The sequence below is a fragment of the Eptesicus fuscus genome, chromosome 6, assembly GCF_027574615.1.
Source record: "Eptesicus fuscus isolate TK198812 chromosome 6, DD_ASM_mEF_20220401, whole genome shotgun sequence".
Lineage (NCBI taxonomy): Eukaryota > Metazoa > Chordata > Mammalia > Chiroptera > Vespertilionidae > Eptesicus > Eptesicus fuscus.
The window spans coordinates 100,617,047-100,632,558 of record NC_072478.1 but is presented as its reverse complement, the minus strand read 5'-3'; the positions used below and the strand labels follow the sequence as shown (position 1 = coordinate 100,632,558).

General features: G+C 39.8%; 1 protein-coding gene and 1 non-coding gene across 4 annotated transcripts in view; both read left to right on the top strand.

The window, feature by feature from the left end:
* Window positions 1-14,979, top strand: part of PANK3 (pantothenate kinase 3) — a 28,022-nt gene extending 13,043 nt beyond the window's left edge. The window contains exons 4-8 of one of the 3 annotated variants that reach the window (XM_054718132.1): window positions 1,563-1,739; window positions 4,451-4,574; window positions 8,139-8,264; window positions 9,386-9,574; window positions 14,100-14,979. In XM_054718132.1, the coding sequence (XP_054574107.1) occupies window positions 1,563-1,739; window positions 4,451-4,574; window positions 8,139-8,264; window positions 9,386-9,436 (478 nt within the window). In that variant the 3' untranslated portion in view covers window positions 9,437-9,574; window positions 14,100-14,979. The remainder of the gene's footprint in view (window positions 1-1,562; window positions 1,740-4,450; window positions 4,575-8,138; window positions 8,265-9,385; window positions 9,575-14,099) is intronic. The other 2 variants (XM_054718133.1, XM_054718134.1) reach the window with 2 other exon arrangements.
* MIR103A (microRNA mir-103a) lies at window positions 6,114-6,197 on the top strand. Its single transcript, NR_129081.2, has one exon. It is a non-coding gene; the product is annotated as a microRNA mir-103a (primary transcript).
* Window positions 14,980-15,512: the final 533 nt, after the last annotated feature.

Below are 15,512 nucleotides of genomic sequence, written 5' to 3'. Positions count from 1 at the left end.
TAGTAGTCAGTGCTGGGTCACCACGGAAACCCAGCATTGATTACAGGACTGACTTCCGGATGGTCGAGCCTCCAGTTGTGAATGTGACGGACCCAGGGTTTTTATATCCTATGTAATAAAAGGCTAATATGCAAATTGTCCCCTTGACCAGGAGGCGGGGCTAGCCAGGCAACCACCCACGTCCCCTCCCTCTGGGTGCCCCGCCCCCATCGGCCCCAATCAGGGTGGGCCTTCCAGTCCCTACCCATGCACGCACTGGGCTTCTAGTATTAGGATAATGATCCCAAAGCACAAGAGCATTGATGCTGGAAATCCAGACATGCCAACAAGAAGCCTTAAAGTTCTTTAAGGGAAAGTTCTCAACTTAATAAATAAAAGAAATCATATGCTGAGGGGAACAAATTTGCTATGCCTAAATTGTGAAGGAGAAAAAAATTGCCTGCTAGTTTCGTTATCACACCTCCAAATGCCAGCGTTATAGCAACAGTGAGTGGTAAGTGCTTAGTTAAGTGAAAAAGGCATTAAACTCGAGGGTGGAAGGCGAGCAGAACCTGTGTTCTGACTGATGGCGACATGGTGCCCCAGAAGCACTGATCCTATAGGAAGACGTCAGCCCGGGGTCCCCTGATACGAGTGCCCACATTCACATAACTGTTATTCCAGTGTATTGTTAGAGTTGTTTTATTTCATTACTAGTTACTGTTAATCGCTTACTGTGCCTAGTTTATAAATTAAAGTTTATTATGGGTACATATAGGAAAAATAGAGAGAGTTCATTACTAGCTGCAGTTTCAGGCATCTACTGGAGCTCTTGGAACGTGTCCCCCACAGATGAGAAGGGACGACTGTATTACCCACTTAAATCGATTCTAAAAGACAGAAATTCAGCCTGTTCACTAAATTCCAGCTGTGATTCGAGGACAGAACTTGTTCGGAGTTTAGGTGAGATGAGGGAGCATAGGCTTTGATTTTAGGGATTAGAGAGACATGATTTTATTTTGGGAGCATATCCAACAGAATAATAGAACCAAGTAAACTTCTATCTTAACATGATGCCCAGCCGGACATAAATCTCCTCGTTGTGTTTATTTCTGGGTCCTGTAAACGGTAATGTAGCACTGAACTGCTTTCAACATTGTCAGGCCAAATAAGTAGGCCTTCCACAAAATCATTTCCTAGAAATCATATAGAATCAGAAGTTTTCTCCCTACACTTCAGATGGTACACATTTTTAGCACTTAATCCTTTCACATGCACATAAAAACATTTATTGTTAGCAGTAAAAAGTATAAAGGATCAGATGAAGTTATTGAAAGATATAAAAGACCCTCTTGTCCTCGTGTTGTTTAGACCAAGTGATCTTTTTCCTTTTATTCTTCGACCTGGCCAGTTAGGTTTTGCTAAGCATTTTTAACCTTTCCTCATTATGTTAATATTTCAGCACTAAGCATTAGCAATATGTTGTTTCTATGTGTTTATTGAATAACTAAGGGCTCCATCCTTTACTCTGGAGAAGGAATACAGTGTAAATGCAGCTCATAGAGTTTCTTTATTTTCTTTAGCCTTGGAGGAGGTACCTTTCTGGGCCTATGCAGTTTATTGACTGGCTGTGAAAGTTTTGAAGAGGCTCTTGAAATGGCATCCAAAGGTGACAGCACCCACGCTGACAAGCTGGTCCGTGATATTTACGGAGGAGATTATGAAAGATTTGGTCTGCCAGGTTGGGCTGTAGCATCTAGGTAAGTTTAACACTTGTGTTGTAATTAAAGTTGCTTATTTATATCCAAAACATATAAGGAACTCATATAACTTACACCAAAAAAACAAAAACCAAACAACCCAATTACAAAATGGGCTGGGGTCCTAAACATCCATTTCTTCAAAGAGGACATACAGATGGCCAATAGACATATGAAAAGAAGCTCAACACCACTAATTGTCAGGGAAAGGCAAATTAAAGCCATAATGAGATACCACCTCACACCTGTCAGAATGGCTATCACCAATAAGTCAAAAGTAAGTGTTGGCAAGGATGTGGAGAAAAGGGAGCCCTCGGGCATTGGTGGTGGGATTGCAGATTGATGCAGCTACTATGGAAAACAGTATGGAGGTTCCTCAAAAGATTTAAAGTAGAACTGCCACAAGTTCCGGCAGTCCTCCTTCTGGGTATTAATCTAAAGAAATACAAAATATTAATTTGAAAAGACATATTCACCCCTATTTTCATTGCAGTGTTAATAATATTAGCCAAGTTATGGAAACAATCTAAGTGTTCATTGATAGACAATTGGATAAAGAACTTGTGATACAATGGAATATTACTCAGCCATAAAAATGAAGTCTTTCCATTTGCCACAACGTGGGTGGACCTAGAGGGTATTATGCTAAATGAAATAAGTCAGATAGAGAAAGATAACTATTACATGATTTCACTTATGTGGAATCTAAAAAACAAATGAATAAACTTACAGCTACAGAAAACAAATTGCCAGTTGCAGATGGAAGAGGATTGTGGGGATGGGTGAAAAAAACAGTCACAGGGATGTAAAGTACAGCGTAGGGAATGTCTACAATAATAAAAGCGTAATATACTAATTAGACCGGATGTCCTTCCGGATGAAGCCAGGGCTTCGAGGGAAGCCCAGGTCCCGGGTGCCAGAGGGAAGCCAGTGCCGGCAGCCGGGGGAAGGAAGGCCTACTCTTGCATGGATTTCATGCATCGGGCCTCTAGTCCTATCTAATACAAGAGTAATATGCAAATTGACCATCACTCCAACACAAGATGGCCACCCCCATGTGGTCAAAGATGGCTGCCCCCATGTGGACACAAGATGGCTGGCAGGGGAGGGCAGTTGTGGGCAATCAGGCCAGCAGGGCAGGGCAGTTGGGAGGGACCAGGCCTGCAAAGGAGGGCAGTTGGGGGCAATCAGGCCTGCAGAGGAGGGCAGTTGGAGGGGACCAGGCCTGAAGGGGAGGACAGTTAGGGGTGACCAGGCTGGCAGGGGAGGGCAGTTAGGGGTGACTAGGTCGGCAGGGGAGGGCAGTTAGGGGCAATCAGGCTAGCAGGGGAATGGTTAGGGGTGATCAGGCTGGCAGGCAGGCGAGCAGTTGGGAGCCAGCAGTTCTGGATTGTGAGAGGGATGTCTGACTGCCCGTTTAGGCCCGGTCCCACTGGGATTGGACATCCCTCTAGGGGCCCCAGATTGGAGAGGGTGCAGGCTGGGCTGAGGGACACCTCCACACACACACACACACACACACACACACACCCATGCACGAATTTTGTGCACCAGGCCTCTAGTATTCAATAAAAATGTAATGACTATGTATGGGTGTCAGATAGGTACTAGACTTATAGAGTGATCATTTCCTAAGTTATATAAATGTCTAGTCACTAAGTTGTACACCTGAAACTAATACAATATTACATGTCAACTGTAATTGAAAATTAAAAAATAAAGTTGCTTAGTTTTTAGAAAGTGTTAAATGTATCAGGAAGTTGTAAGGGGGCTTCTTCTTACTCAGTTTAGATTCCAAATTTTGAAGGCTCATGTAGTTTGAGAATTAGATCTTAGACGTCTTCCTGAGTGCACCCTAAAGGAGCCCATTTTTATTAATCCTTGAGTATCCTTTCCGTGATTATGTCTTTTCAAATTAGCATTCTGGATTTCTTCAGATAAATACCCAGAGGTAGGATTGCTGGATCTATGGCAGTTCCATTTTAAATCTTTTGCAAATACAAATACATATCCTTATCCTCCCCTTACTTAGAAGGTAACATTTATATACCATTGACTAGCCTACTACATATACTTTTTAACATTTTTTTTTATGATTGATTTTTTTATTTTACTATTTTTAGAGAGAGGAAGGGGGAGAGAGATAGAAAGAGACATGGATTTGTTATTCCACGATTTTGTTGTTGTTAATCCTCACCTGAGGATATTTTTTCATTGATTTTTAGAGAGAATGGAAGGGAGGGGTAGAGACAGAAACTTCAATATGAGAGATATTTCAATATGAGAGAGACACAGGGCCAGGGATCGAGCCTGTAACTGAGGTACATGTCCTTGACCAGAATCGAACCCAGGACCCTTAAGTCTGTGGGCTGCTGATGCTCAACCACTGAACCAAACCAGCTAGGGCGATACATATACTCTAACAGCATATATATACTCTAGTCTTCCTCTGCCTCCCTTACTTCCTTTCTCTCCCTCCCATCCCTCTCCTGCCTCTCTTCCCTTCCCCTCTTTCTTCCTTATTAACAGCTTCATGCTATTTCATTGTTTGGTGATGTTTGGGTTCCCATTGTTTTGGTATGTTCAGTTCAGTGAATCAATGAATAACCCTGTATATGTGTAGATTTATCTGTAGGATAAATTTCCCGTATGTATGAAATGTTGCTTTTTATCAGAGGTTTGATTTTGTTTGTTTTTTCAATTCTCTGCAGTTTTGGCAACATGATTTATAAGGAGAAGCGAGAATCTGTTAGTAAAGAAGATCTAGCAAGAGCTACTTTAGTTACTATCACCAATAACATTGGTTCTGTGGCACGAATGTGTGCTGTTAACGAGGTAAAAACATTTTAATTATATGAAAAATGTGAATTGGAGTTTTATGTTCACGGCGGGCGGGGGGTGGTCCCTCAGCCCGACCTGCACCCTCTCCAATCCTGGACCCCTCGGGGGATGTCCGACTGCCTCTCACAATCCAGGACTGCTGGCTCCTAACCGCTTGCCTGCCTGCCTGCCTGCTTGATCGCCCCTAACTGCTCCCCTGCTGGTCTGATCGCCCCTAACTGCCTCTGCCTCGCCCCACACCCGAGACCCTGGATACCCTCCTCCAGCCAGTCACAGGCACCCTTGACCCGGGCTTCCCTCCCTCTGGCTGGCTGCAGGCACCCAGGACCCGGGCTGGCTTCGCCTGGGCCAGCCACCGGCACGCGGGACCATGGGGTGGGTGGCTTGTCCCTCTCCTGGGCTGCAGGCGCAGCTGCTGGTGCCCGGGACCGCAGGGCAGGTGGCTTGTCCCTCTCCCGGGCCGCAGCCTGGCTGGTCCCCATTCGTCTCCCCCCAGTGTTGAGTGTCTGAGCCATTACGGGGTTACGGCGTGGTGACCATTTGCATATTAGCTCTTTATTATATAGGATAGCAGAGCTTCTTCATGTTCTTACAGAGACCTATAGGATAGAGACCTAATCCATTAAACCCCAAGACTCATTATGGATGTATGTTATGTACTCAGTTGTTACATGACCTTTCAAGAAAGTAGCAGGTAATTCAAATCAGAAATAGCACAAATAGACAATTACATTTCGCCTTCTTGGAAATACAGTCACGTGCTGCTAATGGCAGGTACATTCTGAGAAATGCGTCATCGGGTGATTTCATTATTGTGTGAACATAATAGAGCACATTTATCACAAGCCTAGATGGCACAGCCTACACACACGGAGGCTGTATGGCAGTGCTATTGCTCGAGGCTACAAGCCTGTACAGCATGTTGCTTGTACCAAACAACATGAGATTAAATCAAGCACAAGGAAAACGATGCGACCAAGAGACCCATAAATCTATGAGGCGGCAGCTGCTGCTGCTGTAAATGGCATACTGTTTTATAGCAAACTGTCTTCTTTTTGGAAAGAGAACACTCTAGAATTACAGTAAAAGTTTATGGTATGGTATGGTATGGTATGGTATAGTATAGTATAGTATAGTATAGTATAGTATAGTATAGTATAGTATATAAGCCAGTAACAGACATTATCATTGTCAAGTCATATACTGTACAGAATTGTTCTGTACTTTTATACGACTGGCAGTGCCGTAGGTTTATTTACACCAGCATCACCACACACATTTGAGTAACATGGTGTGCTACAACATCAGGATGGCTGTGAAATGACTATGACATCACTAGGCAATAGAAATTTTCAGCTCCATTATAATCCTTTGGGGCCATCATCATATATGTGATCCTAAAATGTCGTTAGGCAACACATGGCTGTACGTGACCTAAATCTCTTGAAGATGTAAGATGTGTTTGAGTGTGTGTTTTGTGTTGTCTTTTTCCTGTTCATGTTGCATTTGATTGGTGAAGTGCTTGGAAGTTTTCTTACTGCCCTCGGCTTCTTTACAGTGCTGCCTTGTTGCATATGGATCAAGCAGCATTGTACAGGGCTATGAAGGCATTGAGACTCATTCTCCGTACACTTACAAAAAGCGTTTACTGCTAGCTAGACTTATCTCATATTTGGGTTATTTTTATTGGAAGGAGACTACATATACAATCCTTTATGTGGTAGATATATTTGTCCATTTAACTTTATGTTTTTTAATTGATTTTTTTATTTTCAGAGAGAGAGGAAGGGAGAGGTATAGAGAGATAGAAACATCCATCTGCTGCCTCCCACACACCCCCTACTGGGGATCAAGCTCAAAACCCAGGCACGTGCCCTGACCCAGAATCAAACCAGCAACCTCTTGGTGTGGGTCGATGCTCAACCATTGAGCCAAACTGGCTGGGCTCCATTTAATATTTGTAAATATCAAGTACTTTTAACTGAATGGAGACTTTGCTTTGTGAAGGACCCCTTTATTCGTTCACTTATTTGTTGGATAAATATGTACAGATCGCCATGTGCTAGGCATTGTTCTAGGCACTTGGGATATATTCATGAAGGAAACAGTGCTCTCTGACGTGGTAGAGCTTACATCTATTCTAGTGATACAGTAAATCAGTATTTAGTTTGTGTTAGGTGACAAATGCTGTTTTTCAAAATGAGAAAATCAAACAGGACAAAGAGAATTTGAGAATAGATCAGAGCGTGGCAGAGGACAGATTGCTGTGTAATTGGATGGACAGATTGCTGTGTAATTGGGTGTTTGAAGGAGGCTTTATTGAAAATGTGACATTTGCACAAAGATTTGAAGGAAGCAAAAGAATCATACATGTGGATATGTTGGGGGGAAAGAGGCTCCAACAGAGAAAACAGCTGTGCCAAACCCCAAATTAATCCTCTGAATTATTGTTTAAATCCAGAATTTTATTTCTTTAGTTTTTTAATAATAGGGTAGTTAAGTTGGTTGAGGGAGTCACTAGCAGGCATTTTAACCTCGGTTTTGGGGCTCTTCCACTTTTGGGGGTCCACTTTTGAGACCTTTTTTCTTAGCCCTATGCCTGGATTTTCATTGGCCAATTGTCTTAATAATTCTGGCCAGAGTTTACATTGGCAAATTCAGTGTTCAAACATGTATACCCAAAAAGTCAATGTATTAGTAGGAGAGTAGAAATAGGATTTCTGGACGTGCATATTCTAGAGAACACCAATTGCTCCATCGAAGGTTTCCTAGCCGTACAGATACCTAAGGAACCAAATCAGTGAGTGGGATCTTAGCAGAAAAACATGATGGGTTAGGCTGGAAGCCTAGGGGTCGGGGTGCATGCCATACCCAGTCAGTGTTGCTCTCCAGCTCTCTGTATAAAGTCCACGGGTTGCGTGTCATTGTTGAGCATACATTGCAACATACTGGCCAAGTTTACAGCTTTTAATCCTAAACACATTTAAAATACTCTTCCTTGGTTGGTCTCTTTTAATCTCATCAACAACATTTCTCCAAATTGCTATATTTAAATGGATTATTTCTTGGCCATTTTCACAAGCAGGTCTCATCTATAATCATTTAAGTAGCATCTTTTCCAGAACTTTTCTTTTTTTAAATACTTTATTTTTTAGAGCAGTTTTAGGTTCACAGCAAAAACGAGTGGAAAGTACAGAGAGTTCTCATATACCCCTGACCCCAAGCCTGCACAGACTTCCCAGTGTTCATCCAGCGGCTCACTGATTGACTCATTACAGACCATGATCCTACACTGACACACCATCGTCACAAAGTCCATAGTTTACACTGGGGTTCACTCTGGCTGTACATTCTATGGGTTTGGACAAATGTGTAGTAATGTCCAAAAGTCATTTTTTTAAACATACAGGATTATGGAGGTATATACCAGGAATGTAGCAGGCACTAACAAATGGTAGTTATTTACATTTTTAAGTAGGGATTTTGTAAAACCTCTTGTATTGTGAAACCTATTTATAATTCTTTCTTGAAGTCATTTTCTTTGTTCTTTGCCTTTAGAAAATAAACAGAGTTGTCTTTGTTGGAAACTTTTTACGAGTCAATACTCTCTCGATGAAACTTTTGGCATATGCACTGGATTATTGGTCCAAAGGACAACTGAAAGCATTGTTTCTAGAGCATGAGGTATGACAGCAAAATAATGTTTGTGAATTTTAATAGCATGCTTTTATATGCAGGCTTCTTTAGGCTACAAAACTACGACTTACCTAAATTGTATATTGATTCCTCACTTCAGTTTGAATTGGGGGGTCGGGGTTACTGTAACCTGGCAGGCACCCCATTAAGTTAAGACTTCACAGTTCTGAGAGAGCCGTATCAGCTCCTTAAATATTGGGCTGCTTGTACACTTAGTGGATCTTATTTTCTCCCCTGAGGTAACAAATGTTAAATGTGAACAATACAAAACTATATAATTTAGCAATGAAAATTCTCTTTAATCTCCCCACCACAACCTCACCCTCACTGCCAGAGGTAACCACTGTTAACATTTTGGAGTTTATTATTATTTTCTTTTTCTTTTCTTTTCATATTTGTTCACTATAGCTAGTTAAATTTTGATCTAAGCATATCAGTTTACATAATGTTTCAGAATAAGTAAATTTACCTCAGATTATTTTGTTTCTGGTCAGTCAGCTGGCTACAAGAATTTTAATAACAAGAGCAGAGTATTTCCTTAAAAGCATGCCTATTTCATTGTCACTGCTCTCACTGCAGAGATCAGAATGGGAAATGCCGAGTTGCTCCATGCGGGATGGAGTCACTGAAAGTGGCAGGCTTAGCCGAGGGAAGTTAATTGAGGAAAGGGGGAGGGGCACAGAATTGCAATAATAGCCCTAGAAATTTTAGTGTCTAAAAGCCACACTTTGCTTTGCTAGTGTGGCTCAATGGTTGAGCGTCAACCCATGAACCAGGTTACTGTTTGATTTTTGGCCTTGATCCCCAGTAGGGGGCGTGCAGGAGGCAGCCGATCAATGTTTCTCATGATTGATGTTTCTCTCCCTTTCTCTTCCTCTCTCTGAAATCAATAAAAAGACATATTTTTAAACCACACTTTAAAAATAGGTATTTAAAAGGTGTATATACTGAGAATACAGTTTAAAATACTTTATAATAGCTGACAAAACAAATTGGTAGATTTCTGAATAGATGTTCTTAGATATAATGTAAATGTGTGTTAATAGTGGTTAATACTGTATGCTAATTTAAGAGCTGCACTACATTAATAATGGTTTTAAATTACACAGGGATACTTTGGAGCAGTTGGTGCACTTCTTGGGCTGCCAAATTTCAGCTAAAGCGTCAGGTTTATCTCTGATAATAAATGTCATCCAAGAGGAACTGAAAACCAGAGGCATAACTGCTGCATTATTTGTCACTGGAAATGCAGCATAAAAGAGTAGCACTATTCCTGTTGCTTTTTAAATGTCAAAATGGTAAGCTGCTAACTGTTGCCATAGTAACAGCAAGAACTCGGTAGCAGGTGAAGTATTTCTAATTGAAATGCTTTCCCTTTTGTATATAGCCAGTGTTAAATCCTTAAATGCAGTACAGCCTCTGATTATTGAGCTTTCTCTCAAAAAGATTTTCTATTTATTTTATGTAGCCATCATTGCAGTACTGTATGCTCAAACAAATCTTAAAAGGCTCAGAAATGTTTAGCTCATAAAAATAATTAATTCTGAATATTTGTTACAAGTCTGTTCTATGTTTTGGGTATTAAGCAGACAGTAACATACCCTGTATCAAAATTAATTGAAATGGCAATCAAAGATGATGATTTTTATGTGATTTTAGAAATGTCAAGGCAATACTAATTATTCATTGTTGTTGTTTTCCTAACATATTCCCCCCGCAAAAAAAAGCATGTTTATGTGATCTTTGCCCAGAAGTATAACCTTTTTAAAAGAAGTACAACCTTTTTCAAATGCCATAATTGAAATATTAGCCTGAATTTTAAATGAATCCTAGAAAATGCACATATTTGGTGACATAGCACTTTCTATATTTTATTAGTTAACCAGTACATTTACAGTAGTTAATATTTTATAATTGGAAGCTTAATTATTTATTTGAAAGTCCTATGATGAGGTCCCAAAGACTATTCTAATGAAGTATGGTTTGCATGCGTTGGAGAGTTCTTTCTGTACCACATTTATCTCAGGCCCAGACTCAGTCCTTTCTGTCTAATTAGGTCTGACCCATCAAAGCTAAAGACTTAATTCTATTATGAACAGCAACAAAATCACATTTACTCTAAATTGATGTTATAGAAGTCAGAGTTTTTTTGAAACTGGAATTCAGAGGCCGTACTGCAGAATCATAAAAGGATCAGTGTTTTGTACATCTGGTAATAAAAGAATTATAATTCCTAAATTTACTGTAAATCCCTTTGCCTTAGAATTTGTTCTCTATTTTGAATCATTTTTTATAATGTTATAAACCTTTTCAGATTTTTACTTTGGCAGTAACATTTTAGAGCTCAGCAATGTCGTTAGAGACTATTGCTCATGGTTTCTATGAAGTAGAGAGGCTTGGGGAAACTAGTCACCTCCTTAAGTTACCAGTAAGTCTGGATGTGCTTTGAAGAACTTACAGCTGTTTACATTATGGAGAAGTATCGCGATGTTTCCACAGAACACAGTTTTGCTCCATGGAGAACAGTTTTCACTAGACTATCAAGAGGTGCTTAGAGTTTTCAAAATCTGTGCTCAAATACTTATAATTCGGTTTTCTCTTAAAGACCATAACTTCAAATTACATTTCTGTGGCCAATGGTACATTAGCAGCCACAGGCTTAGGTGGAAAGAAGTGGAATGATCAAAGTCTCTACAAGTTAGTTTGATCAATACTTAGTTTAATTTGGGACTATGATTCCTACTTTCTGTCCTCAAGAACTGCAGGTACTTGCTAACACGCATGTAAAGGGGAGTGCCATCTCACCACTCTGCACGTGGCTTTTCTCATGTATAGTCTAGAGTTATTGGAATAATAAGAACACAGAATTATGATGAAGGCTGCCAAGATTCTACTTTTGTATTATGACCTCAAGGAATTCCATGTGTGAATACAATGGTCAACAGGTTTGGTTATAATCCCAATCAATACAATGCCTCAATGTTTTGTGTTCTTGAACAGCGCTAATAGAAATAAAATGTGAGGCACATGAAATTTTACATTTTCCAGTAGGCACATTTAAAGTAAAAAGAAATGGGTGAAATTCATTTTCATTATATAATTCTATTTAATTCAGTATATCTGACATGCTATCATTTCAACATCTAATCAATATTAAAAGTTACTTAGATATTTTACGTTTTGGTCTTTTACCCTTGGTATTCAAAACCAGTTTGTATTTTATACTTATAGCACATCTCAATTTACACTAACCGTGTTTCCATTTCCCAGTAGCCAGATTCAGGTAGTGGCTACTGTATTAATGCAGTTTTAAAGCTAGCTCTTAAAATTTGGCTTTTAAAAGAATGTTTGAGAGGGAGAACCTTTAACATGGGAACCTTAATTGTTAAAAACAAAGGATAGGAAGTAGCTCATTTGGATAGTTTATTTTATACAGACAAGCTGTATTTATGACCATTCCAAAAATACCTTATATTGCATCCTATCCATCATAGCGGCTCATTTCCCAGTGATACTGATAAATGCCCAGGACACATTCTGACTGCCCTAAGCACTCTCCAAAGTGTATATTTCCTACACTGAAGCAAATTTGATGATTCCAGTGACTTAAATGTCCCCCCATTTTATCTAATTTAATTTTGAGGAGCCAATTTTAAAGGATTAAAAAGAGGCGCCCTATTCTTTGTTGAGTCGTGTACACATAAGAGAATTTTTAACTTTCGGATTTAGTTTTCATTTGTAAAAATGATAACATTTTCAAGTGCAGGAGCACTATCAACTTATTTTGAGGCTTAGTAAAGAACACAAGGTCTAGAAATTGCCACACCCCCCAAAAAAGATTGCCTTTTAACTAGAGAATTTTAGAACTAATGGCTTTCAGTTCCATACCCACTTCCCCGAGACACAGTGTTGGTAGACTTGCCTGCCTGTCAACACTGGCAGTTCCTTGTTCAGCTACTTTATTTAAATACGTGGACTCAGTACAGGAAAAGTCAGTGCTATTGCCAATAGTATACATGGTAATTGACAGCCTTTAGGAAGTTCAGAATATTTGCCAAATATTAGACTGCAAAGGTTCCTGAGTTTTTTGCCTTTGTGTGCAGATGTGATTGCTGTGATAAGTTTTGGTTTCTGAAAGTTTCATTTCTATAAGCGAAAGGATGCGGCTCAGAGGGAAGTTTTTCCTCTGTGTCCAGCGGTACTTTTGCCTTCTAAGAGTAGCTCATCACTCTTAGTCTCACCTTGATTTCTTTTTTTTTTTTTTAATATGTTTGTATTGATTTCAGAGAGGGAGAGATAGAAACATCAGTGATAAGCGAGAATCATTGATGGGCTGTCTCCTGCACGCCCCCTACTGGGGATTGAGCCTGCAACCCAGGCATGTGCCCTGCCGGGAGTTGAACTGTGACCTCCTGGTTCATACGTCAATGCTCAACCACTGAGCCACACCGGCCGGGCTCGCCTTGATTTTTAAGGCTGCATTCTTGGATGGAAAGCTTAGCAAAGCAATAGCTTCTAAATGTTCTTTGTAACCAATCTGTATTATATAGAAATTATTTCATATTTTTTTAGTGTATCATTTTTTTTCTGGTTGAGCACTTAATGCTTTTTAACCTATTGCATTTGAGAATGTAGTTTAGAAAAAGACTGAAAGAATAATCACCAGAAAAAAAGAGTGTGCATTATTTTCCATTTAACTTATTGCTTTGTGGTATGTATAAACAAAATACTAGAAACATGTTGCCTTTTGTAATAATATCTGACCTGTTTAAGATGATTTGCCATGACATGTCAGTGATGTCCTATTTTCCCAGTAAGTTGGTTTATCTTCCTGTGTTTTATTCTCACACGGGAGGAATTCAGCCAACTTTGTTTCATCAGATAATCTCACAAAATGGTATGCTTTATACTACCACGTGTTTTCAGTACTGAGTCTGGTAACCGGCAGACCCAAGAAAGAATTTTCTTCCTTTAAAGTGTTTTAATAGCCTATTTTAAAACCTGTGTTGTGAAAAGTAACTCATCACAGCTTTTGAGTAATTTCCACTTTCAAAAAGTTCTGATGTCTTCAGCAGTCCCTGTTGTTCGGGTCATCAGTCTTGTGTGGTCAGCGGACGTGGGGTCATAATTTGGTTTTGTATTAGAAATAGCACCAGTCACTGGTCTAACTTCTTTAAATGTTGTTTCCTTTATTTGTGAAACGAGGACATTGGTTTGTCACAGTGGGGTCATCAGTTGTCATCACGTTCCTGGGAAAGGCAGGTACTTGCCTCCTGTGGCAGCGTCTGCAGTGACTAACCCAGTCGGTTCACACGCTGGCCTCATGTCTTGGGGTGTATTTTGTGTGTATATGTCGATAGGTACTGGACTTGAATTCTCACCCAACCAATAGGATGGTATTAGTTATTTCTTATCATGTTATGTTGCTGCCTATAATGAGCAAGTAGATATACCTTAAACTAATATGAAGGGATACATAGATATATTCAAGTCTGTGTGTGTGTGTGTATACTTCCATCAGTAAACGTATCTGGAATTTTTGTTGTGTTAACTTCAAAATTATATGGGCATTATTATAACTTTATTTACATTCTGGCCCTTACTGTAATCAAATATTATTTTTCTTAAACATTTTCAGTCTGTTTGCCACAGCTGCCACTAATTTTGTGTTTAAGAGAATTAATGAAGAATGTATTTTTCAAAGGCATAAATGAAAGTCGAAATCAAGATTGTGAATTATATAAATATGCAGCTAAATTTCAATTCTAAAATAGTGCTATTTTTCCTTTTTTGCTATTTCTTAACATCTTTCACACATTGCAGCGCTTACAGGTCCGGTAGCTCTCAAAGGGCACATCGGCTGTACATCATTTGGGAAGTATGAGTAGATAACGCGGGTCGTTTGAGGTCACTTGAGCCTGCGTCCCACCTCTGCATCGTGGCTGTTGTCCTGCAGTCAGTAGTTGTCGCAGGTGTGAAGCCATTTTGAAATCTGCCGTTTGTTGTTTTTTTACGAGGTACCCTTTTTAGTTTACAACATTTAGAAACAGCAGGTAACTCTGTAGGCTCCTTGTCCAAATATAATGAATGGAATTCGATGTAAGTCATGTTAAGATGGTTTTATCATTTTTTATACATTGTGTGTTTTCAGTTTTTTTGACTTTTTAACTGAAGTTCAATGGCATTTGTCTTAATTCTGCCCAGTTACTGACCAAATCATGCACAGATGTTTGTGTGTGTTAACTTTACTTATACAAGCCATTTCAGTTTAAGTTGCCTTATTCTCTCGAGTTGTTCTTGTCAAGTGTAAGCTTTGTCATGGAATCCTAACACTGAATCTGCTGTAAAAATGTATGATGTGCTACAAATTTTATTCATAACAAACTAAGTTATAGCCTATTGTAACCTATGAGACATTTTTTGTAAATTGTCTAATTTATTTTTTCATTTATGTACAGTTTCTTCTGTAAATTCTTAGACTGTTTGTTGTGGCCTGTTCTGGAGACGTCCTCCTCCTCTCCTTAATGCTTATCTGCATGAGAGAAACTTGGGTTTGGCTGGTTTGCACTGTGTGGCCACGAAGCCACCTGCAGCACTCTGCCTTCTTTCTGTAGCTGGACTTTTTCTAGTTTTGTTCATACTCTAAATGTTAAAATCATGCTTATTTCCTACTTTCCAAATAAATTCACTAAGTTGTTTACTATGTGCATCTTCGTATTAATTCTTTATTTTACATACTGTACTCCCACGTTTGCATTCTGGTTAAATGTCAGGTTTAACTGAAATCAGCTACAGCAGATTGTACACTCTGAGGGCAAGGACTTTGTGCAGACTGTTCACCTCTGCATCCCCATGCCTGGCACAGAGAAGGCGGTCAGTCAGTCAGTAACCGTATGCTGAGTGAATTCATTGTAGAGAAAGTGTTACCTCTCCGGTCTGCCCATCTAGGAAGTAACAAAGGTGATCATCGCCTTCCTCTCTACAACATTAGAAAGCGCAAATGTTCCTCAGAGATACAAACCTTGAAATCTAAGATGTGTACTAATATGGAAAAAGTTCTGCTTTTCCTGGAATGGAGGCCATGCTTCCCCACTCAGAAGTGAGTGTGCTCAGCACAGTTCCTTCACGCTTAGGCATGCTCCACGGGAGAGGTGCCGGGGCGCTCACGGCACTTTGTGTCACACGGCTCGGAAAGGGCTATCTCATACATGTTTCCTCCAAACCAGAACTTCATTT